Source organism: Notechis scutatus, chromosome 3 (assembly GCF_049901735.1).
Source record: "Notechis scutatus isolate UNSWTSFEM ecotype Mainland chromosome 3, rNotScu1.2, whole genome shotgun sequence".
Lineage (NCBI taxonomy): Eukaryota > Metazoa > Chordata > Lepidosauria > Squamata > Elapidae > Notechis > Notechis scutatus.
The window spans coordinates 180,427,970-180,450,645 of NC_142011.1; the positions used below are offsets into that span (position 1 = coordinate 180,427,970).

At 37.8% G+C, this 22,676-nt stretch overlaps 1 protein-coding gene and 1 long non-coding RNA gene across 2 annotated transcripts; one reads left to right on the plus strand and one right to left on the minus strand.

Moving 5' to 3' along the window:
• Positions 1-538: 538 nt before the first annotated feature.
• On the minus strand, positions 539-2,893 carry LOC148131514 (uncharacterized). Its single transcript, XR_015748978.1, has 2 exons — positions 2,760-2,893; positions 539-1,764 (listed from the first exon to the last, which is right to left on the minus strand). It is a non-coding gene; the product is annotated as an uncharacterized LOC148131514 (long non-coding RNA).
• Positions 2,894-3,454: 561 nt separating this feature from the next.
• On the plus strand, positions 3,455-22,256 carry LOC113428636 (carbonic anhydrase 2-like). Its single transcript, XM_026691190.2, has 7 exons — positions 3,455-3,674; positions 5,967-6,164; positions 15,300-15,418; positions 17,111-17,203; positions 18,565-18,627; positions 19,046-19,201; positions 21,307-22,256. The coding sequence occupies exons 1-7, from the start codon at positions 3,647-3,649 to the stop codon at positions 21,424-21,426; spliced, it is 777 nt and encodes a 258-aa protein (XP_026546975.1). The 5' UTR covers positions 3,455-3,646; the 3' UTR covers positions 21,427-22,256.
• The last annotated feature ends 420 nt before the right edge of the window (positions 22,257-22,676 follow it).

Genomic DNA, 22,676 nt, shown 5'->3' on the forward strand with positions numbered 1-22,676 from the left:
CTTTATACACTATCACAATAGACCTTCTCTTTATGTGTGTTTATGAATATTTACTAAACTGTACCTGAAAGATTTTATCAGTCCTGAGAATGTTCACTAGAAAAGACAAAGCTCTTAGATGTGGCATGCATGAAAGTAGGAAAGAAGAACACAAAGCAAAGCCTTGTGGCTATTTATGCTACTTAAACCTGGCAGCATTTAATTTCAGCCCCCAGGAGCGTAGTGAACTTTAATTAGGGTAATAATATTTTCAGTGAATCTACTGAAGAGCTGTAAGGTATAATCTCCCAATGCTATCACCTGCATCAGCTAAAGCTCACATATATTGGTGGAATTTTCTTACGTTCTCCATCAAACTAAGTGTACCTCCTTGGATTGCAATGCAGACTTGAATGACTTCTCTAATTATACTTCAATTTGTGAATTACAGTCAATTGCTTATCAAATGTGACTCTCTGAAACATTTATCCTAATAAAGTTTGAAAGGCTTACTTTTTTATTTTAGTTATAAATCTCCTTAAGAGAACACAAAAAGGAATTTATTTAATATGCAACTTTATTATATGTGTGTCAGGCAGAAATACTGTATTTAACATAATAGTCTCAAATACAATAACACCATAAATACATCTTCTGTACATACATTTCATTGAAAGAACTGGTTTTTAGAGTTGGATTTTAATTGTTTTGTACAGTAGATTATGCTCTATAAAGCTGACTTTGCTAGCAAAACTATTTCATCACTTTTCCTCTCAAAGTATCTAATGCATCATCCTGGAATTTACTAAATAATGAATAATCAAACATTGGTCTGCTTGTTTATGAGACTAATCCACTACATTTACATCAGTGCTCCCACATTTCAACAGCCAATGCTAGAATATTAAATGAAAATCATCATGCAAAGACAATTCAGAAATTTAGCTTCCAATTTAGTGTATGTTGCCAAAGTGATCTAAACTTAAGAACTTGATGAAGCCTTCATGGCAACTGTAGTCTAAATATCTTCCAGATCTGCTATATCCTTGTTTTTTAAAGAAGAAAACTTCTTTAAGGATATTAAGCAAGGTGTTGAGTTGACATACAGTAACAGATCTGATTCTCATAATCATTATGCCCAGAGACTCCAATGATGAAACATCTGGAGCTTCATTATTTGAATATATGGAAGGCTTATACAGGTAGGTTAAAGTCAATTCATATGTTAGTCAACTCTTATACTCATTGCCTCCTGTGTCAACTTTCCAACTGTGCATTAAGGTCATTATTACATTTCCGAATGGCATAATTGAATTGTGAAAGAACTCAGCTAACTAGGTTAATCAGTAATCTTTGAAGCATTTTCTGGAAATCCCCAAGGAACTTCTTTTCCAGTAGTTTTGGTAGATTCATTTGCATTTTTTGCTATTGGGATTAATAAACAAATGATACAATCTTACTTTCAGTAAATATGTATTTTTTTTAAAAAAAAAGTTCCTGTGAAGCAGTTATTTATTTAAACAGCTGACATTAGACTTGTAAATACAGATGATATGATTTATTTAATTTGGTCAAATAAACACTCAGTTGGTTTCAATTTGTAGAAGATTCATCAATCGCAATATATTTCCTTCCATATTTGCAGGACCTGAGGGTTGTTTATCTTTATTGTCTGTTACAATAAGGCACAAAGGTAAAGAGAGGCTCATAGCTCCACGTTCTTTTGTTCTAGTGATTTCTCTTTTAATTCCTCATTCCGTTCTTTTAAAAGTTTAGCCATTTCAGCTGAAACAAAATTTAAAATAACATTTAAAAGAACAATTTAGGGGTCTTAGCTGCCTTTCAAGTATACATGGTTCAAAACAATGTAGTCTAGAGTGAATATCAAAAGGTACATGTGCACTTTTTATTAACACAGCATTGTGTTAATATTGCCTTTCAATTAAAAATATTGAATGAATCTTCCTTATCCATATCTCTGTGTAGTTTGCTCTTAAACTAGAAGCAATTCTTTTACCCTTTTTGCATACAATAATGTATTTATTAGAAACAAAACAACTGAAATTGTGAGTCTACAAGTACAGTATTATACACGGTTAAACTAGTAATACTCCTGAGCTAACAGAAATATCTAGTTTCTATCAAGAATGTATGTGTTGATGTGTGTGGGTGTATATAAATGCTTAAGAGAGATTTTCTACTGTCATACAGTTTTGATGAGCCACATGGACTCATGCATGAAACATGAATAAGACTTCCCGTGGAGTTAAACAAGAATACAGATAGATTTCTAATACGCTGGTGTGAAAAAGTAGAACAGGAAATAATGCTGATAGTTTGTATTACTAATACTTACCTGAAACAGTTCCTAAACTACTTTGCAATACTGGCAGCCATCCAATGCCTCAACCAACAGGTCTGGCTTATCTTTCCATTTTCATTAATGGCTCAACCACACACACACACACATTCCTTGTTAGCTGCCTGAGTTATTTCCTCAAGCAGTCCAAAGTATATCCAGGACACTTAGCTACATTAAGGGGATGGGACATTGATTTTTTTTGTTTGTTTCTACACTGTGGATTAGAATACTGTACAAGTTGCAATGCTCTTCAGCAAATGGGATTCATTCCTGCCTCTAAAACAGAGGAGGCACCTGCAGTTTTCCTATACAAGGATTCACCCGGGGATGCATGTGTGTGTTTCCATACCCCCACTCGCCACCACGACATGACAAGACACTCCATCCGATTCAAAGACCGCGGGAAATTTTTACCAACCTCCGCTCTCTCATTGCGACCTCCCAGGCAACTCCAGGGCGCCGTTTCTAGACCACAAATGAGATCCTCCCTGATCCGCGGGAAGCCTCCGGCGCTCTCGTAACCCCTAGAGCTCCCGCGTTTCCCGTCATGTCCTAAGCCGAAGCGCAAAAGCCGCCACCGCATCGCGACGACATTGCCCGCAAACCCGCCGGGCCGGCTCTGCTTCGCCCGCGCGCGAGCACGTCGTCTCAAGGTCACACCCGCGAGTGATTGATTTTTTTTCCCGCCTCCCGGAGGAAGGAGACTCCAGCGCGTGGGATGGGGAACTGCGCGGTGGGGCTGGCGGCCAGAGCCGGCGCCAAGGCCCTGAAGAGCCGGACTTAAGCAACAGCTTCCCTGCCGCCAACCGACCTCCCCCCCACCCCACCACCACCTCTGCGCGCTCGCCCGCCCGCCCGGCAGAGAGAAGTGAAACTGCTCCATCTTCTCGGCGGGCCGGAGCCAAGAAGCTCCTTTACGCGGCGCCCCTCTCGAGGCGGCAGCGCTTGGCTGTGCCAGGCTCCGGCTTGAAGTGACGCGGTGCAGCGGCAGCGATTCCCACGACAGTGACGGAACAGGAGCCCAGCCACGAAAGCGGCTCCGGGAAGCGCAGAAGACACAGCCACACGTACCGCCGCCTTGCAGCCCGTCCTGCTCTCCCCGCCCCCGCGGCCGGTGGCGCTCGCTTGGGTGCCGCCCCCTTCTCCTCCCCTTCGCTCCCCCTCCCGTCGGCGAGGTCCGCGAGGGTCATGGAGTTGGTCGGGACCTATAAAAACCCCTGAGAAAGAACCCCGGGTCTGTCACCCTCGGGCAAGGGAGAGCAAGGCGGAGCGCGAAGTACCCGGCACAGCTGACCCATCACCACCATGTCCTGGGGCTACGGCAAAGACAACGGTGAGTAGTTCCTCTGCGGAAGGTGAGGGTCATCCTCGGTCCAGGCACGATCTCAGATTGGCAGGTCTCTGGCGGAGGCCCCCTCGATCACCGAGGCGCTCGGGGCTCGTGTTGCTGGGGCTAAGCCAAAGGAGAGCGCTAACCCCGATGTCGCTTGCAGTACCTGACAGGCAGAGCTTGCAGTACCTCCCGGGCAGAGCTCAAAGGAAGCCTGACCTTCAAAGAGACGCGGCTCTGGGCGAAGCGGAGCTTTTTGCCCCGCGCCAGCTAAACTACCTGCTGCTCCATACTGATTGCTGAGAAGTAAAGGTGGGATTATGGAGCGAGTGGTGGGAGATGGAGGAGGGGGGGATGTGCTTGGGTCTTTTTAGCATTTGAGCTGCACTGAGAATGAATATGGGAACTAATAAGATTTCCAAGTAGGAGAGTTCTGAGTAGAAGAAAGTAATCCTACAATGATCCCATCAAAGGTATCAGGTGCAATAGATGAGGCACTTGGGAGGCCATCCTTCTCCAGCCATTTGACCTTCAGATGGACCCAACTACAGTAGGGGCTGTGCCTACTAGGGATGATGGGGAGCTGTGGATACCTGAAAGGCAACAGGTTGGGAAAGGCTGCTATAGAGGCTTCTCACCTGAACTTCCACCTGCTGTATCCTCCTTCCAAGCAGAACTCACAAAGAGTTTTGGAACACACACTATGTTGCAATTGCAGTGACACTTGTAAGGCAAATTAATCTCTCTTCATCCGGTTTCTGCTAGGTAACTGAAATTCCCAGAAGGGGCATTTTGTTGTATCCTCAGGAACTCCATTAGAATCTGGGTTTAACATTCCAAGACATTGCTATTTCCAAGCACAGTGATTGTTTGAGGTGGGAATTTTATTTCCAAACTTGAGAAACAAGTTTGCTTGCCTAGAATTGGGTAAGCAACTGTAATACACTGGGAAATGGAAAGTTGTTGTTTTGTACAACCAAACCATGGAAGGATGTGCCATCCTCTGTTTTGCTTTGCAAAGAAGGGGCGACCTGTGGATTTTGGTTACTATGTGTTAAATTCCTAGAATCTCCTTGAACTTGATGCACCAATTTAAATAAGATAGGTGGGCTTCCAGTTTGCCAATGCTCAAATCATAAGCATCCTTCGCTTTTAATTCCCAACAATACCTTAGTGGAGAAATCTGAGTGATGCTGTTTCATTCATCTCACAAACCCCTCAGGCCCTGTGCCCCAGTTTGCTACACCTGTGCAAGAATAGATTTAAGTTTAACACCCCCCACCTCTTCCCTGCCCCCATTAGGTTTCTTGTCATTTTCCATCTGTTTATGTGATTTTTCTATAATTTCAGCTTCAAATTCTATTTGGCCAAAATAACTTCATTCTTTCAAAAATGTTTAAAACCTTTTTAGAATAGAATAGAATACTTTTATTGGCCAAGTGTGGTTGGACACACAAGGAATTTGTCTTGGTGCAAATACTCTCAGTACACATAAAAGAAAAGATACATTCGTCAAGAATCATAAGGTACAACACTTAATGATAGTTATAGGGTACAATAAGCAATCAAATCATACTAGGAAACAGGTATCTTTATGTTAGGAGAAGAGTCAATAGCAGCAAAATCAAGAGTCTGTAGCATCTTTTGCAGCTAATAAATTTTATTAAAAGGCACACTTCAGCTTCAGCTCACTTCCTCAGATGCATAGAGGGACTAATGTCAGCTCTGTGCGGTAGAGCAAATCAGGTAACTGGCTCCAGAAGAAAGTTAGAACTATACTTTATTGATATTGGATGTAATAGTAAATGTCTGCTCCTCCCCCCCCCCCATTTCCCTGTTATAACCCAGAGAATTCAGGGAGCCAGTCTGAGTCTTTTCTAATATTTTCCCACCTCCCTGGACTTAATGCATGCTTATGCACCTGTTGTTGTCTTAACAGCTTCTAGACTTCTCCAAGGTCATCTCTCTACAGCTAGACTGATGAAGTGTATTGCAGCTTTTGCCTTTTAATTAAAAAAAAATAGTCATAAAAGGTGCTTTAATCTTTTAACTTTTTCTTCCTGATCTTTTATCTTTATTCAGGACCCATATTGTTGGGGACAATATGTTGATTCTGTAAACCACTTAGGGCTGTAAAAGCACTGTGAATCAGTATATAAGTCTAAGTGTTATTGCTATCTTCCTAATTTTCAACTGCCTTAAGACATTAATCCTTTCACCCTCTTTGTTTTCCTTTTGTGCTGCTATTTCATGCTGTGGAGGTTTCATTCTTGTACTTTTCTTTCTCTGTTTTAGGACCTACTTTTTGGCATAAGAACTTCCCTGTTGCCAATGGAGAACGACAGTCACCCATTGCAATCCAACATAAATCTGCCAAGTTTGACCCTGCACTGAAGAGCTTGAACATCACATACGATGCATCTGCAGCAAGGAAGATAGTCAACAATGGGCACTCCTTCAATGTGGTCTTTGATGATTCTGGAGACACATGTGGTTAGTAATTGATCAGTTTTCTTAGGCTTAAAGCTTTGTGGGAGAGATGGAAGCAGCCGCAAAGGGGGAGGGAAGGGCTGAGTAGAGCAGTGGTTGCCAACCAGTGGGCCAGGGACCACTGGTGGGCTGCAAGAAAATTTTGGCAGAGAAATGTCCCCCTCAAAGCAGTCCCCAAAAGCAATTAATCCAGGCTGCACGGGAACACATGGCCCGCGTGGCCCCTACCCTTCAGCCAAGCGCAAACCTTACCTTGAGTAGAGCCATGCGAGCTGGAACTAGAAAGTAAGACCAACAGTGGGGGAGAGAAATCCGCCCCGGGGTAGCTTGCTGACGTTGGTGGGAAAGTCGGTCCCATATTCCAAAGCTGCAGTAGTCACAAGACTGGCCCTTTGCTCATCCCAGAGCAGCAGCTCCTCCAGTCCATGGCAAGCTGGTGCACTCGGGTGGAGGAGCAGCTGTTCTGGGATGACCAAAGGGCCAGTCCTGTGACTACTGCAGCTCTGGAATATGGGACCGACTTTCCCACCAATGTCAGCCAGCCACCATCAGTCAAATAATATGACTGATATTAGTGGTCCACGGGATTTAAAATTATGAGTTTGGTGGTTCCTGAGGTCCAAAAATTTGGCGACCCTTGGACTACAGAGAACTTAATTGATGTATGGCAGAGGGATATTTTTGTTTCCTTTGTTTTAACCAGAGTTGCATATAACCAGAAAATGATAAAGACAATTTTTATGGATGATTTTCCCCCCAATAGCAATAAGCCTTCTAAAACCAGTGAATCATCTTGTGTTAATAGAACAGCAATGGGGGCAGGCTATATATCACTCCAGTGATGATTCAAGTACAGTAATATTAAAAAGTTCAAGAAGTTACCACTAGAGAAGCAGTCTAGAGAGACAACTATTCTTTTCCCCATTTAACACTTTCTGGATATGTTGCGCTATAACTTCTATTAGCCACTGTGAATAGTGATGAAAGGGGCATTGGGAGTTATTAGCCCAGCCTGTAATCTATTGTCCTTGCCACCTGGAGATCAAATACCAGTGTAACATTGCAATCCTATATTGATTCCAAAGATAATCCATCAGAGACTTCTTTCCCAGATACATTTGCACAGTGTTTGCAAACATATCCGAAATATTGGATTTTTATAGTCCAACAAGAGATATATTTTACATATATGGTTATGCCATGCAGTGGGTCTGAAGTCAAAAAGATGGTTTGGGAGAGAAGTATGGCCACATGTACTTCCTTAAAGAAGCTGCCTGTTTTCTTGGTTTCACACTGATAATGTGTGGTCCCAGTAAAATACACATTTGAGCTAAGGAGGCACTGACAATGTACAAGAAAGGGCTTTAGAGAGGTCTTGGATGTGCTATTACTGCCTCTGACTCAAACATCCCTGGGAATTTCTGGGATTATGCAATTATTGTGCAAATCCAGAAAAGGATGCATTGTATTTTTTTTTTAATGTAAATTTTTGTTAATCATATTTCCACCATAACACCACATTTCCACTCCTTACAGCGTTCTGGTATCTGTATTCACTCATATTAACATAGTTTCTAATTATATAGGTTACTATTCTATGCATTGTATTTAAACAGCTGTGGAGAATTATAGCATGCCCCAAAGTATCTTTTCAGCTTCATACCCAAAGCATCCAGAACCAGTTTAGTTTAGTGGCTAAGGTACCAGGATAGAAACCAGGTGACCATAAATTCTGGTCCTACCTTAAACGTCAAAAACAGCTGGGTGACTTTGGGCCTGTGACTCTCTCTCTCAGCCCAATTCTCTTCAGAGTTGTTGTGAGGAAAATAGGAGGAGGAAGGAGCATTAGATATGTTTGCCAACTTGAGTTATTTATTTTTTAAAAGGTAAGATAAAATAACCAAATAAATTACATCTGCTTATACAGCTAGTCTTTGACTTACAAATATTTGTTTAGTGACTGTTCAGAGTTACAAAGTAGCATTGACAAACATTTTTCACACTTACAACCGTTGCAGCATTCCCATGGTCAAAATTTGGATGCTTGGCAACTGGTTCGTATTTATGACAGTTGCAGTGTCCTGGGGTAATGTGATCATCTTATGTGACCTTCTGACAAGCAAAGTCAATGGGGAAGCCAGATTCACTTAAAAATGGAGTTACTAACTTAATGATTCACTTAACAACTTTTGCAAGAAAGGTCAAAAAACGGGGGGAAATTCACTTAACTAATGTCTCATTTAACAATAAATTGTGGTTGTAAGTTGAGGACTACCTGTATTTCATCATACATGTTGACTTTCTTATATTCAGCCTGAGTTCTATGAGTATATATTGTTTTCCAAGTAATCTAGAAATTGTCTGGTAATATCTGTGTGAACAAAAGCCATTTATGAAACTTGGATGTTTTGTACTGTAACATTCCTGTATTTTTTATGTGGGGAAAAAAAAATAAGATAGACAATAAGTATAGCTGGGGGGTTGGATTTAAAAAAAGGGGGATAAAAGGGGAAAATAAAATATTCATTTGATAGTTTCCAGATCAGTGGAACTAACACTAAAACTCAACAGACTGTTTTGGGAGAGTTTTAATCAATGTTGATATATGAAATATGCCATAAGTATAATGTCTTTTTGAATCAACATTAACTGGAAGCTCATTTTATGACAAGGATCATCCATTATTCAGGAATATATATGTCATGATTATCCCAAGATAAGTGATTCTAATTGCCATTAGGTTCCAATCTCTCCATTTAATTTTCTTTGATTTAAAAAAAACCCATGACATTTCCCCCACATTTCCATATGTCTCAGTTAGTCATCCTTTGCTGGAGGATGTTCTGTTCACAATAATTCTAAATTAACTCCCTCTTTTTAGAATTTTGTAAGTTCTCTGTTCTTTATGGTGATTCTGCAATTGCTGACTATGCAAAGCTGAGGAAGGAACAGGAACAGGAGTTGGAATGTTTGCCTTTTAATATCCTGATTTGCCAATGCAATCTTTTCCCCCTTTCAGTATCCATGAATGAGTGTTCTAATCTGAGACAGGATGACGCTAAAAACAAACGGGCTGCTTTGTCTCTTAGCGCTACCTGGTTTGATTTGCTTAAGCAAATGTTCTGTATTTTCTCCCCATGTTGGCAGCTTCATTGAGGGGACACCTTCAAAGGACCTGGAACAGCTTGGATTTGTAAGCTTTCCAAGCAGTATTGAAAATAGCCATGCAGCAGCTACAGTCCAAAGCTTGCTTCTTTTAATATTTAAATGAACTGCTCTGGAAGAAAATAGGTTGTGCAGTGTAGCCAAAGTGTGTGTACAATCCATTTTATTCTTAGCATTCCCTGTAATAAAAAGAAAAATACCCCTAAATACAGGCCTCAGTGCAGAAAGTCTTTTCTGACTGGAATAGGTTTTAAGTTCTCACCCACAATTACCTGCTCCGTCTGTGGTTACTGCAGACAGAAGAAGTCAACTATCTTGCATTCAGACCCTTTAATGAAATTCAGTGTCTGAAATATGACAAGAAAACTACATGCAAAACATAAATAGTAAGGAGGGCCATTTTATGTTTCTTCTTGGATTTTTTGCATCCTTTTTATTATTTCAGCCTCTTGTGGGTTTGCATGCATGAGTAGTCAACAGTATAAAATGTATATATTTACATATTTTATTCTGATTGTAAAATTAGCAATTATTGAGGAAGATACACTTTTTACTTTGGTTGTTTTGGATAGAAAAACAGAGAGGGAGGAAAAGGTAGCAGTGGAAATATAGGTGTAAGTATGATTCTTGAGGAATAGGCAGGAATTTGAGATTTTTGTTCACAGTTCTGCTGGAAAGAGAGGAAGTCAGCTAATCCTTAAAAAACAGAGATGCAAGAATTATAATGTTTTGTATTAGGAAATATACCAGGTAATCTACAGCATGTCTGTGGCATAATTTTATAACTGTTCCTTCCCTTCTAGTTATTTTCCATGTCCTTAAGTCTCCCTCTCTTTGGGTGGAGAAAGGCAATGGGGCCAGGGATAGGCAGAAAACTGCTGAAAATCCAGAAATTCAGTATTCTAAGGAAGACAGAGAGATCTCTGTTGTTATCCTTCCATTTGAGACTCTAGGGTAAACTAGCTGGAGAGGAGTAACAATGTGACAAAAATAGTTTTAAATATTTTTAAAGCTTTCACATATAGTCAATCCTGTCTCATGGCCCACTTTCTCTTTTCTGCAGATTTTTTTTAAAAAAGTATAAATATAGGAAGGAGAAGTATATCAATATTTTTCCAGTCTCCCATATCTTGTGCATAGATCCCACATATATTGGAATTAGACTGTTCTGTTCTCAAAATGACTGGTTTAAAATCCATTTTCTTCTTGAAACATCAAGATGCTACACACAGCATTACAAATTTAAGACTGTAATGCATTACTTAGAATGTTCTCTTGTCTTTCAAGACTGTTCTATTATTTATACTAGAACATATGTTGATAATATTTACATTTTTTATCCTAACTACCAAAGTTTATAATTGTTGTAGGAATCAAGAAACTATTGAAGGATAATATAATGAAATTTAGAAATGTTTATCTGTGCTGTTTTATCACAGATGTTCACCTTGTAATTATTTTACAATTAGCCTGATGATAGGCAGGTCTTGGCACAGGGTCCTTTAAAGTCCTTTTATAACATTTAGCAATCTCTTTATCGTATCAGAAGCATTGCAAATCCTCAAATGGTAAAAATAAAAGATATAGATTATTCATTAATTAAACAGTCACCTTACAGAATGCTGATAATATTCACTGTCTTCCTGGGGTTAATTTTGCCAATATTTTGATTGATCTGCTGTTTTTGCAAAATGTGTGTGCAAGGTAACATTTGAATAATGTTTAAGGCTTCTTCAATTTCTCCCCTCCCCAACTTTGCTGTGGTCTCTTTAAATATATCTGGTAGTTGCTATTTTACCAGGCAGGATAATAAACTGCATCGGAAATTAAAGAGTCCTTTGCAATATGTGTTATATTACAGTGCTTAAGCATGGTATCTACATAATGTTAATATTTTTTATTTATTTCTGTCCTGACTTTATTATTTTTATAAATAACTTATATAGTTTATTAAAATAAATTTATTAAAATATAAATTTCTCTCATTGTTTATTGCCAATAGATCAATTAAATGATTTTTTTAAAATCATCATTACAATCTTTTAGGATTGTTCAAAGTTTTGATGGGCTGATTTGATTAAAAAATTTGTAGAGCATATCCTCAAAATCCAGATTCAGATCCACTGGAACAGAGCCTTATAGTATTGCAACATTGTATGGAATGGATCAGAGCATATAAATCTCTTTCCTTTAGTTGCTTCTCTGGTCCTTTAGTTAGTGAACATGCTATTTTGTGCACTTGCAGAAGCCAGAGCAGGACTGGCTCTGCCTTGAAACTGCAAGGTGGCATTTTTTTTTCCTGATGCTTGGCTTTGACCAAAGTCCCAAGACAAATAACCCCTGCATTGCCCAAGCAACTTAACCAACCTGGTGCCATTCAGTTTATGTTGGATTTAAATTCATAGAATTCTCAACCAACATAGCTAGCCCCTACTTCTACTTTTATTTTCAGGGAAAGAAAATTTAAATTTTATGGAAGTTTGTAGTTGTATGCTATACCATTCTGTAATTCTATACGTACTATACCATACTGCCGTGGTGGCGCAGTGGTTAGAATGCAGTACTGCAGACTACTTTTGCTGACTGCCGGCTGCCGGCAGTTCAACTGTTCGATTCTCACCAATTCAAGGTTGATTCATTCTTCTATCCTTCTGAGGTCGGTAAAATGAGGACCCAGATTGTTGGGGGCAATATGCTGACTCTGTAAACCGCTTAAAGAGGGCTGTAAACCACTGTGAAGCGGTATATAAATCTAAGTGCTATTGCTATTCATCTGAGTAATTTTTAAAATCCAAGCATTGTTAGAATCAGCTTTGTGTCCCAAGTTGTACTTTATTCTTCTATGTTGTTTGATGGCTGGTCTATATTTGTTCCTATGATCACACAGTGTGAATTCTGCTTTCTTGAGGTTATGATAAAACTAGTTTATTTGTACATATGAATAGTAATCCATTGTAGATAGTCAATAAAATTAAGCTTTTCAATTATGCACACGCACATACGTACTGGAAAAGATCAAAAGTTCACGTATGGCTGTTGTTATCACTTTAGTCTTATACAAGTAGGTCATTAAGGTCTAATTAGTATTTAATTATCTAATTGATTTGAACTTGTATTGCTCTAGGTAAATTACTCTCTACATAATTAATACTTTATGAAAAATGTTTTTATAATATATTTTTATTAACAATTCAGTGCATAGCCGAACCATACAAGGATGCAGAAAAAAATAACTTACTAAAGATACCTCTTTTACTTTGGCAGTTGTAAACTTTGATAAAACAGATGTTTTGGAGGGATTACTCATGCAACTCCCTTATAAAACTACTCCCAAAATATCCTACAGAACCACACTTAACAGTTAAACCTCACCCAGGCTGAACTTTCTGATATAGTCAGTGGCTATCAACCAAGGAGAGCCTACTCCATTATAAGACCCTTTTTCAGCATGATTTTGGAAGTTCTCTTCATGCCATAAGTAACATAGGCATAGAGTATCTATAGAGTTTTATGGCTATTAAGACATAATTGTCCAGAAGAAGAAGACCCAACCTTGTTCACTCAAGGGCAAGGCAATCCTTGCCCCAGACAGTTTTCTTCAATTTCTTCATCATAGTTTTTGTTGGGCGAAATAACATAAATTCATTGTTTGAATTGTATTGATTTTTATCCTAAATGTAATAGTAGTAGTAATAATTTCTTTTCCATGTGTAATTGTTTTCAAACATCAAATAGTACAATATTTTAGTTTAGATATATTGCCATATTTTATAAACTACATCCACTGAAATCAATATAACTTACTCATGAGAAAGAATATTTAGGCTTGGGAGAATGATTAAATGTATCAAATAGGACAAGTCTAGTTTCCCACACCATACAACGTAAGTCTGTTTGACAATCTTCTCTCTATTCTTAAACAGCTATTGACTTTCATCTAATTTCTAAGATTTTATATGACAGTTGTGAAACTCCATGGCTACTGGCCCTAATGGCAATATGGCTGCCTCTGAAGCAGAGGTGGTATTCAGCAGGTTCCGACCAGTTCTGGAGAACCAGTAGCGGAAATTTTGAGTAGTTTGGAGAACCGGCAAATCCCACCTCTGACTGGAAATTTTACAGTATCCTTCCCCTGCCATACTGCCAAGCCCCGCCCACAGAACCAGTAGTAAAAAAATTTGAATCTCACCACTGCTCTGAAGGCCACTGATTAAAGGGCTTCCCTGTACAGTTAGTTGGTTCCTGTGTGAATAGACTGCTGGACTAGATGGACCAGGGGTCTGATCCAGCAGTGGTCTGTTTATATACTTGTATAGGAATTATATCACTTTATTACATTAATCAGGCAGCATTGATGGGATGTCCCCTCATTTGATCTTCCTACTAACAAATATGTGAAGCAGGCTGCATTGAAAGGGGGGATCATTAATAATAACTAAAGACACCCAATCAGTGGCCAACTATTCAGTAAACAGTTTAAGTATGTTGTATGAATACTATCATAGCTTACTTATATGACGGATATCCTTTTTTATGCAGGCAATCAAAAACTGTGATTCAGTATGACTTTTTAACACATACTCAAGCAGTCAAATAATAATTTATAAATTTCTACCTGCAAGCAATATCATTCTAGGAGATAGTTCTCTATGAAATTAGCCTAGGTCTCCTATGTCATATGAGGACTTAAGATATGGGTATTTTTGTATCTTTAAATAGAACTTCCCCAAGGTACATTTAGGGTAATTGTTGACAAACAGCCAGTAAGTAATATCTATAAATACCATTTAGGGAAGGTTTTCCCCCCAAATTATCTCTTAAAATTAAACCTTGTGCTGCTATCAGTCTCCTGCTGACTTCTCTTAGATAACCAGCTGCTGTTTATCAGAATAAATTATTAAAAGTACATTTTTCAAACATGTGAACAGTTTTGCCTGACTGGTTCTAGAGGTTCTAAACTAGGAAATTAAGATAATCATCCTGCCATGTAAGTTTTTGCTTGTGCTAATTCAGAACCAAATATTGCCAAATATAGAAAGTATGCTTATGAGAGATAACATTAAAAAAAAAAAAAGCTCATGTCCCAAAATGACAATTTGCCCTGTCGGTAGGCTGTTAGATAATGATTAGAATTCACCCTGATTGAACTCAATAATGGCCTGTGGGTAAGTGAATGACAAAACAGCCTAATCCCTAATAATCCTTACTCGTTTAACTCAGATCAGCCATAATACAGAATTTTTAAACATGAAATATTTGGGGGAAATTTCTACTGCTGTATAATAATTTTTTTGCATGACCACATATATATCCAGGCCATCTGCCCTAGTTTTTGAGAAACTATAGGTGAACTGTGTTCTACAGAAATATCTTGGCTTGTATTTTTGTAGATTTCTGTCTCTTTTCTTATTCCATAATTGAAGAACACAGGTAGCAATTCAAGTTCTATTACTAGTAACCAATTGAGGGAAAATTATGTTTTTGAAAGCACTGAAATGCTCTAGTTATGCACGGCCAGCTGAGAATTAGACTTGTCAAATGTCAATAATGTAATTGCTTTCTTAGCATGCAGATGTTCCTATGAAATTAGCTCATATTAAGATTCAGGATCACAGAATGTGTTTTGCATGTGCAGATTATGATCTCTAAGAGATTTTTATCAGATTTTAAAATGCCTCCTCAACTGATATACCGGAGAAATTCAATTTATCACAGCAAGATCATACTTTATCATTGTGCTATTTTAAAGTCAGTGGGAAATTTGCTATGGGGCAAATTATTGTGTCTTCATAATTTTCATACTTTGTTCTTATCATGTTGTTTAACCTGGCAAAAACATTAGTGAAACTATATCCAAAAAAAATGACTCAATATAAGAAAGCAATCCAGACTTTTTGTTATAAGTCACAAGCTCTCTTTTAGTCAGGGACTAGTTTATGGATGAAGTCTAACAACAGCTATTTTTTATTTCAGTGCTGAACGGTGGCCCAGTTTCAGGAATTTACAAATTAAAGCAGTTCCATATTCATTGGGGATCCTGTGAAGGCCAGGGTTCTGAACACACTGTTGATGGGGTGAAATATGATGCCGAGGTGAGACCTTCATTATTTTCTAAGTGTTTATTTTTGTGTTTTATATGTTTATGTATTTACTATTGAAAAATATACTGAAATATATAAGAATTGGATATTAAATATATAAGTATATTGTATAATTACAGGCCAGTTTATACATTTTCGAGTAGGGGTCTTTCCAAATTTATGTATGATACTTATAGGGGCCATATTTTTGTCCTAAAGCAAAATTAGTAATAGAATAAAGAATTATGTCAATCAAATCCAATAAAATAAAATGCAATTAGTATTGAAAGCTAAAAATATTTTCTGTTTTTGGAATTTTAGAATTGTACAGTTGGAAGGAACATTTTATCAAGTCCAACTTTCTCTGAAGAAATCCAAATTAAAACAACCTGTAAATTGTGAATTTTTAGTAGGATTAAAGTGAAATAAATAAAAAGAAAGGCTTTTCAGAAAGTAACTGAGAAAATCTAGGCCTTCATTAAAATGTGGCCTTCATTAAAATGTGCCCAAATTTTTGCTGCTAAAATTTGGTGGCAAAATGAGCAATCATTAGTAATGCAACATTATTTTGACCGTGTTTATTAAAAATAGATTTATTTTTCAAGAATAAAAACTTGCACTGTCAGAATTCAGCCATTTTCCTGTCAAATTTTGTAGCACAATTTTGGACCATTTGGGAAGTTTTGAACGATTTTTAAAAGCACTTAAAAAAACCAGTTCCCCAAATAATTTGTTCCTTTTCTTATGATGTCACCATCATTTCACCAATGTCACTGGTAACACTTTAGATCAGAGCTGTCAAACTCCCGGCCTGCAGGCCAGATGCATCAAAGGGGAACGTCACATGATGTCACCGTGACAATGTGAATTTGACACCCCTGCTCTAGATGATGCAACAAGTTGTCATTTCTGATCCTCATAAAGTTGTCTATATTTGATCTAGTTAACATAGTTGTTCTACATTCATTTTTACAGTCTAGGATGTACTTATTCTACAGGCCTACCAGACACTACTCAAAAAAATGATACAGAGCTATTACTTTGATGATAAATGCAATGGATACATTACCATTTCTAAGAGAAAATGCCCTGGCTTAGACTCTTTAGGTCAGCCTTCTCCTGTCTGACCTAAGGAGTCTAAGAGTCTCCTGTTTGATACTCCTAGTTAGGTTGAGATCCCAATGTAGAGTAACAGCTAGAAGGCCAACAGGTAGAAAACAGTACTGTATAACACTGAATGCAGTAACTATCAGTTTGAATTGAGTCCAGAAGGAAATTAGCACCCAATGGACATGGTAGAAAACCAGTGAGTAGTAAAGGCTTTCAGAGATCATTCTTACTATTGCATTTTGCACTGTTTTTCATAGCTGTTGACATTTTTTTCCAATCTACCTGATCCTTCTCAAATTTATATAAAGTATAGCTCTTGCTTTCACAGTAATGTCTGAATAAAAGGATTGTCAGTCTGCTTACATATTAGTAATGGTCTGAATGACATGAGAAGACAGTGTGAGAAATATAGCTATATTTGAATATTTTATTGCATGGGAAAAGGAACTAACAAGCCTGTTCTTTCTTTTAACGTCTCTGAAATCAAGAGACTTTCAGACTAAAGATTAATATATAATTTATTGAATTCCTCTGTTTAAAGGAAAGACTATATTAATGGATGTTTTCTGTCTTCTGTATTTTTCTTGATTCCAGCTCCACTTAGTGCATTGGAATACAAAATATGGAACTTTTGATGAAGCTGTGAAGCAACCTGATGGCCTGGCAGTTGTGGGAGTGTTTTTGAAGGTTAATATTTCTTCTAGAAATAATCTATTTCTTTCTAATTTTTGTATTTTCAGAATATTTATCGAGAAAGGTGACTTTGCCCTTTACTCAGAAGTGAATTAATTGCCTACATTCATTCCAGATATTTCAATGATAACATTATTCCCTTTATATTAATTTCTACTGAAAAGTGAAGAGGTCAGTTAATTTTTAAAAAAAGAATCTTAAGTTTGAAAAGGGTCTAAAAGTCAGATGGGCACATTTTCTGGTCTGCTACAGGATTATCAGAAATTGACTTAATTTATATGCAACATGATTCCAAACAAGCTACAGGGTTTGCAGAGAAAATAAGCCTTTATGACATGTGAGTGAACAAACGCATTGCAGAAAAACAGATACTTGCCAATAAAACCTCTTACCTAAAAATCATGAAGACCTAGTCTTAGCCATATTTAACAGATTCTTGCAACATATTGTAATCAAATATGAGGTACAAATGCAAAATTCACATGCACATGTACCTAATGTAACAGTCATATGGATTTGGTGCATCTAACAGATTTTTTATTTTTCCTTTTAAATATATCAGAAGAGTTGAGTTTAAATGGTTCATCTGTGTAAAATAATAAGCAATAAAAATTACATATACAGTATTTGAACTATGCAGAGTTACATTCCATTGTAGTTGGCAAATTTGCTTTTCCAAATGTATTTCAGAAAAGTGGTAATATTTATTTTATTTATTTATTTATTTATTTATTTGTCAATTGCTTACAAGATAATAGGTATAAGTAAAACATAGTTATGAATACATGAAATGGGTACATATAAGAAAAATAAAAGAAACAATAGGACAGGGACTGTAGGCACATTGGTGCGCTTATGCACGCCCCCTACAGACCTCTTAGGAAAAGGTCAATAGTAGTCAGTCTAAGGTTAAAGTTTTTGGTTTGGGGAAGAAACCACAGAATCAGGTAGAGTATTCCAAACATTGACCAATCTGTTGCTGAAGTCGTATTTTCTGCAGTCAAGTTTGGTGCGGTTAACCTTGAGTTTGTATCTATTGTGTGCTCTTGTATTGTTATGATTGAAGCTGAAGTATTCATTTGCAGGTAGGACATTGCAATGTATGGTTTGATATACTATACTTAGATCAGACCGAAGGCGGCGTAGTTCTAGGTTTTCTAGGTCTAGAATTTCGAGTCTGGTGGCATAAGGTATTCTGCAACGAGTAGAGGAGCGGAGAACTCTTATTGTGATAAATAATAGAGGATAAACTGAGTCAATGTTGTTTTGGAAGCTGAGTATTGATTTCATTTTTGAACACATGCACATAGGCACAAGGCATAACTCAAATTTCTCTTTATCCTTTTATTTCACAGGTAGGAAGTCCCTGTCTTGGACTACAGAAAGTTGTTGATGCATTAGATTCCATTAAACACAAAGTAAGTGCTTCTTTTTCTTGGTAACCAGAAATATCTAGCTGTGAATTTTATTATTTTTTGAAAAAACATTAGTGTAGGGGGCAGCAGTTGAAATAAAATTGCTTTCAATCTGTATTTTAAGTGGCAATAGTTGCTTAACTATATCTTGTTGAAAAATGCTATATTTAATCATAGCAGAAATGTTTACTTTCCATTTCTACCTACATGTATTAAAAGGTTTTGTTTACTTGGTATCCCTCAGAGAGGAGGTGAAACAGCGTATACTACTCTTTATCGCTATAGTTGCATTAAACCATATTTTCAAAAAAATATCTTAGCATACATTTTATGATGGAATTGAGTTGAAATCTATACATCTTAAGTTGCCAAGGTTTAGAAACGCTTTACTAGATTGTTTTATCAAACTTCTGTCTTCTAGGAGAAAGAGGCTAACTTTACCAGCTTTGATCCCACTGTTCTTCTTCCTGCCTCTCGTGATTATTGGACTTACCCAGGATCATTGACAACACCACCATTGTTTGAATGTGTCATCTGGATTGTTCTGAAGGAGCCTGTATCTGTGAGCAAAGAACAGGTAAATGCATTTGCTTCAAACATTGCACTCCCCATCTTTTGCCACTAGGAGCTACTAATTTCCCCTCTAATATCTAATTAGAGAGCATGGGCAAATGACTTTTCTGATCGAATTTCACAGTGGTAGACATAGCAACATGAAGCTGCTTTCGCTCCTACCCCATATGGATATGGACATACACACAACACATACACATGCACAGTGTATGGCTATGTAGGCTTTCAATCTTGTGTATTTATGTTAGAAGTGCCTTCAGATGTAGTTGGCTCTGTGATTTTGCATGATGGCATGGATATTAAAGTTTTTTAATTGCGGAAATGTGTCAAGGTTACAAAAAAATGCAGACTTGTTAAGTGCATTTCCCCTGTTTTATGACCTTTTTTGCTACAGTTGTTAAGTGAACCACTGCAGTTGATAAGTTAGTAAACCGGTTGTTAAATGAATCTGGCTTTCCCATTGACCTGGCTTATCAAAAGGTTGCAAAAGGTGCTCACATGCCCGTGGGACGCAGCAATGGTCATAAGTATGAATCAGTTGCCAGGCATCTGAATTTTCATCACATGATTATGAGGATGCTACTAAGGTTGTAACTGTGAAAAATAGTCCTAAGTAACTTTTTTCAGTGCTGTTGTAACTTTAAATGATCACTAAATGAACTGTTATAAGTCAAGGACTACCTGTACTTAATTCTCCTGAAGGGCAGGTGGGGATGCTGATTGAGCAGCAGCTGAAGGTTGTGATCAGAACCTTTGCTCAGCTTTGACTAGTACATCAGTTGTGGACTTTTTTGGGAACAGAACACCCTTATGGCAGTGAAGAGAAGGAGACTACTGCAAAACGGTTTACATGATTCTTCCTTGTAGACTCAGAAACTGCAACTGGTCTTGCTTACTGTTTCTACCAGTCCTTTGGATATTTTGGGAAAAGAGTCATGTTAGTCTATGATGAGGGGAAAACTCAGGAGCCTTTTATTAAAAGGCATAAGCTTTCATATGAAGAAGCATTCTAGTTTGCTAGTATAAGCTGTTTTCATTCAGTTGGGGCAGTCCGGAGACACAATACCTCTAGTCAGTTAAATGATATGAAGGTTGTGTTGACCAGCATAGTTCACTTCATTGTGTGTGTGTCAACCATGTCACGTGTGAGTGCTTTGATATTGATGAATGTGCAGAATAACATCTATGTACACATCTATGCTCTGGCAAATTAAAATTAGACATAAATTGTCCTCTTCCCTTTATCATTTATTGGTCTGTATAATTCAGGCACATGCACATGAAAGAGCTGTTATGTTATATGTAAAGAACATAGGAATCCAGGATATTTTTAATTACATTTTTCTATAATTTAAACCCACATATCTGTCTTATATCAGATTGAACCTCTGAGGCCCAACCCATTAATTTACGCTCCAGATTTCCTCAATCTAGAACAGGAATGTCAAACTTGATTTCATTGAGGGCTGCATCAGGGTTGTGTTTGACCTCATGGTCTAGGGTGGGCATGGCCATTGTGGGTTGGCCAGCTTGACCTCACTTGAGTCGGGGACATCTGTGGTGGCCTGTGTGCTGTGCCAGTGAAAAGGGCTCCTGAGCTCCATTTTGTCCCCAAGCTAGAAGGGCAGCAGGCCTCCTGCCACCCTCTGTCAGTGAAAATGGAGCTCAAGGGTGCCGTGTTCCCCCCAAGCTCCATTTTTACTGGCAGAGGGCAGCAGGAGGCCATCACAGCCAAAAATGGAACCTGGGAGGGCCACATGCAGTCCTCTTGAGCTCTGTTTTCACTGGCAGAGGGCCAGTCCTTTGTTGTTTCTAGGGCGGGCCCATGGTCCAGATCTAAGTACCCCGTGGCCCGGATCCAGCCTCCAGACCTTGAGTTTGACACCCCTGATCTAGAACATTCATGACATGTTGCATTTCAACTTCTTCACTAGCCCAAAACAATTGAAGCCAATGCCAGACTGGGAAGGTAGGATGGGAGACTATTTGCTATTTTTTATTTGTGCCAACATACACACAGGAAAAATTGTGTTCCTAATAAGTGTTACGACACAACCTTAAGAATTCTGCTTGAGGTAGACGAATACTAATATCTTTTCTTTCCTCCAGATTGCCAAAATCCGCTGCCTTTGCTTCAATAAGGAAAATGAACCTCAATGCAGCATGGTTGACAACTGGCGCCCTTGTCAGCCTCTGAAGAGCAGAGAAGTTAGAGCCTCATTCCAATAAGTTACTGCTATTAGTTCTGCCTGCTGAGCACAAATCGAAATGCGATACATGATGCACTTGCCTCATTCCTCCCCCTCTCTTTTCGCATTGTTCTTTTTTTCTTCTCATCTTTGTTTATAGTGAAAAGGAAAAGGCCATCAGTAAAAAGGAAAAGCATAGTTGTAGCAGTGTGGGTGTGTATTTGCAGGATCTGATACTTGATAAGAATTGCTGTGATGTTCATATTGGCACTGCAACATGACATCATCTTTTGCAGATTGCTAAGGGGGTGGATAATAAGCCACAAAAATGAAGCCATTTCTTACAGAACATAACTGTATAGAATAAAATCTTACATGCACTAAATAACTTGAATCATTAATGGAAGCACATGAATGCACTCTGAAGTAGAAATTCTTCATCTGATTTAGGATATTTTGACTCAGCCTAGTCACTGAAATGCAGCTATTAGGACTGAAGAATAAATGTCTTAGCTTTTAAATAGTATATATTGTTTTGCATTTTAATCATGAATCTGGACCATAACTTAATGTTAGTATGATTTTATTTTTCTAATCACAAATGTTAATGAATCTAAATGAAATGCTATTATGTGTAAAGAAAAGAATGAAGGCAATATTTAAAAATAATGTCATAATTTAAATAAAAACATGGTATTTTAGCTATATTCTTAAATCAATAAATTTATTTTTGGTTCCTAAACTGCAGTACAGATAAAAATTACAATTGGACATATGTAACTCAGTATACTTTACTGCAGTATAAAAATATTTGTCAGTATCGAGCTTGAATATCCAAATAAAAGTCCAGGATCATTTCTGTTCTGAAAAGCTTACTGTTTATTGAATACATAGCATGGTAATGGTGAAGTAAAACTAACTGAATTTCTCAGGCAGCAGTTCACAGTATTAAACAATGAAGTTCCTAGCCCAGTCCGCAGGCTTCCATGTAGACCGTGTAAACAAGTTCTCTGTTGATACGTCCTTGAAAAGTTTCCAGACTCTCACAAGTTTCAGTGGAACTGTAGAAGTTTTGCTTCTCCAACTAACTCATTCATAATCAACACCTCTCCCCTTACTCTAATGGCAAGTTGAAATGAAGAGACATGTAGCTGCCAGTATTCACCCTTTACAATATTTAATTTTCTTAATTTTATAAATGTACACTATCCATATAATACATTAAAACAAAATATTGCTTTTGAATTCTATAGCTCCTTGAATATTTATTATTCATTCATTTATTAAAAC

Bases quoted from the DNA above. Each gene is read 5' to 3' on its own strand.
- LOC113428636 (XM_026691190.2), top strand. From the start codon at position 3,647: ATGTCCTGGGGCTACGGCAAAGACAACG. The intron at 6,165-15,299 runs GTTAGTAATTGA...TTTTTATTTCAG, and splicing joins TGATTCTGGAGACACATGTG to TGCTGAACGGTGGCCCAGTT. The intron at 15,419-17,110 runs GTGAGACCTTCA...TCTTGATTCCAG, and splicing joins GGGTGAAATATGATGCCGAG to CTCCACTTAGTGCATTGGAA.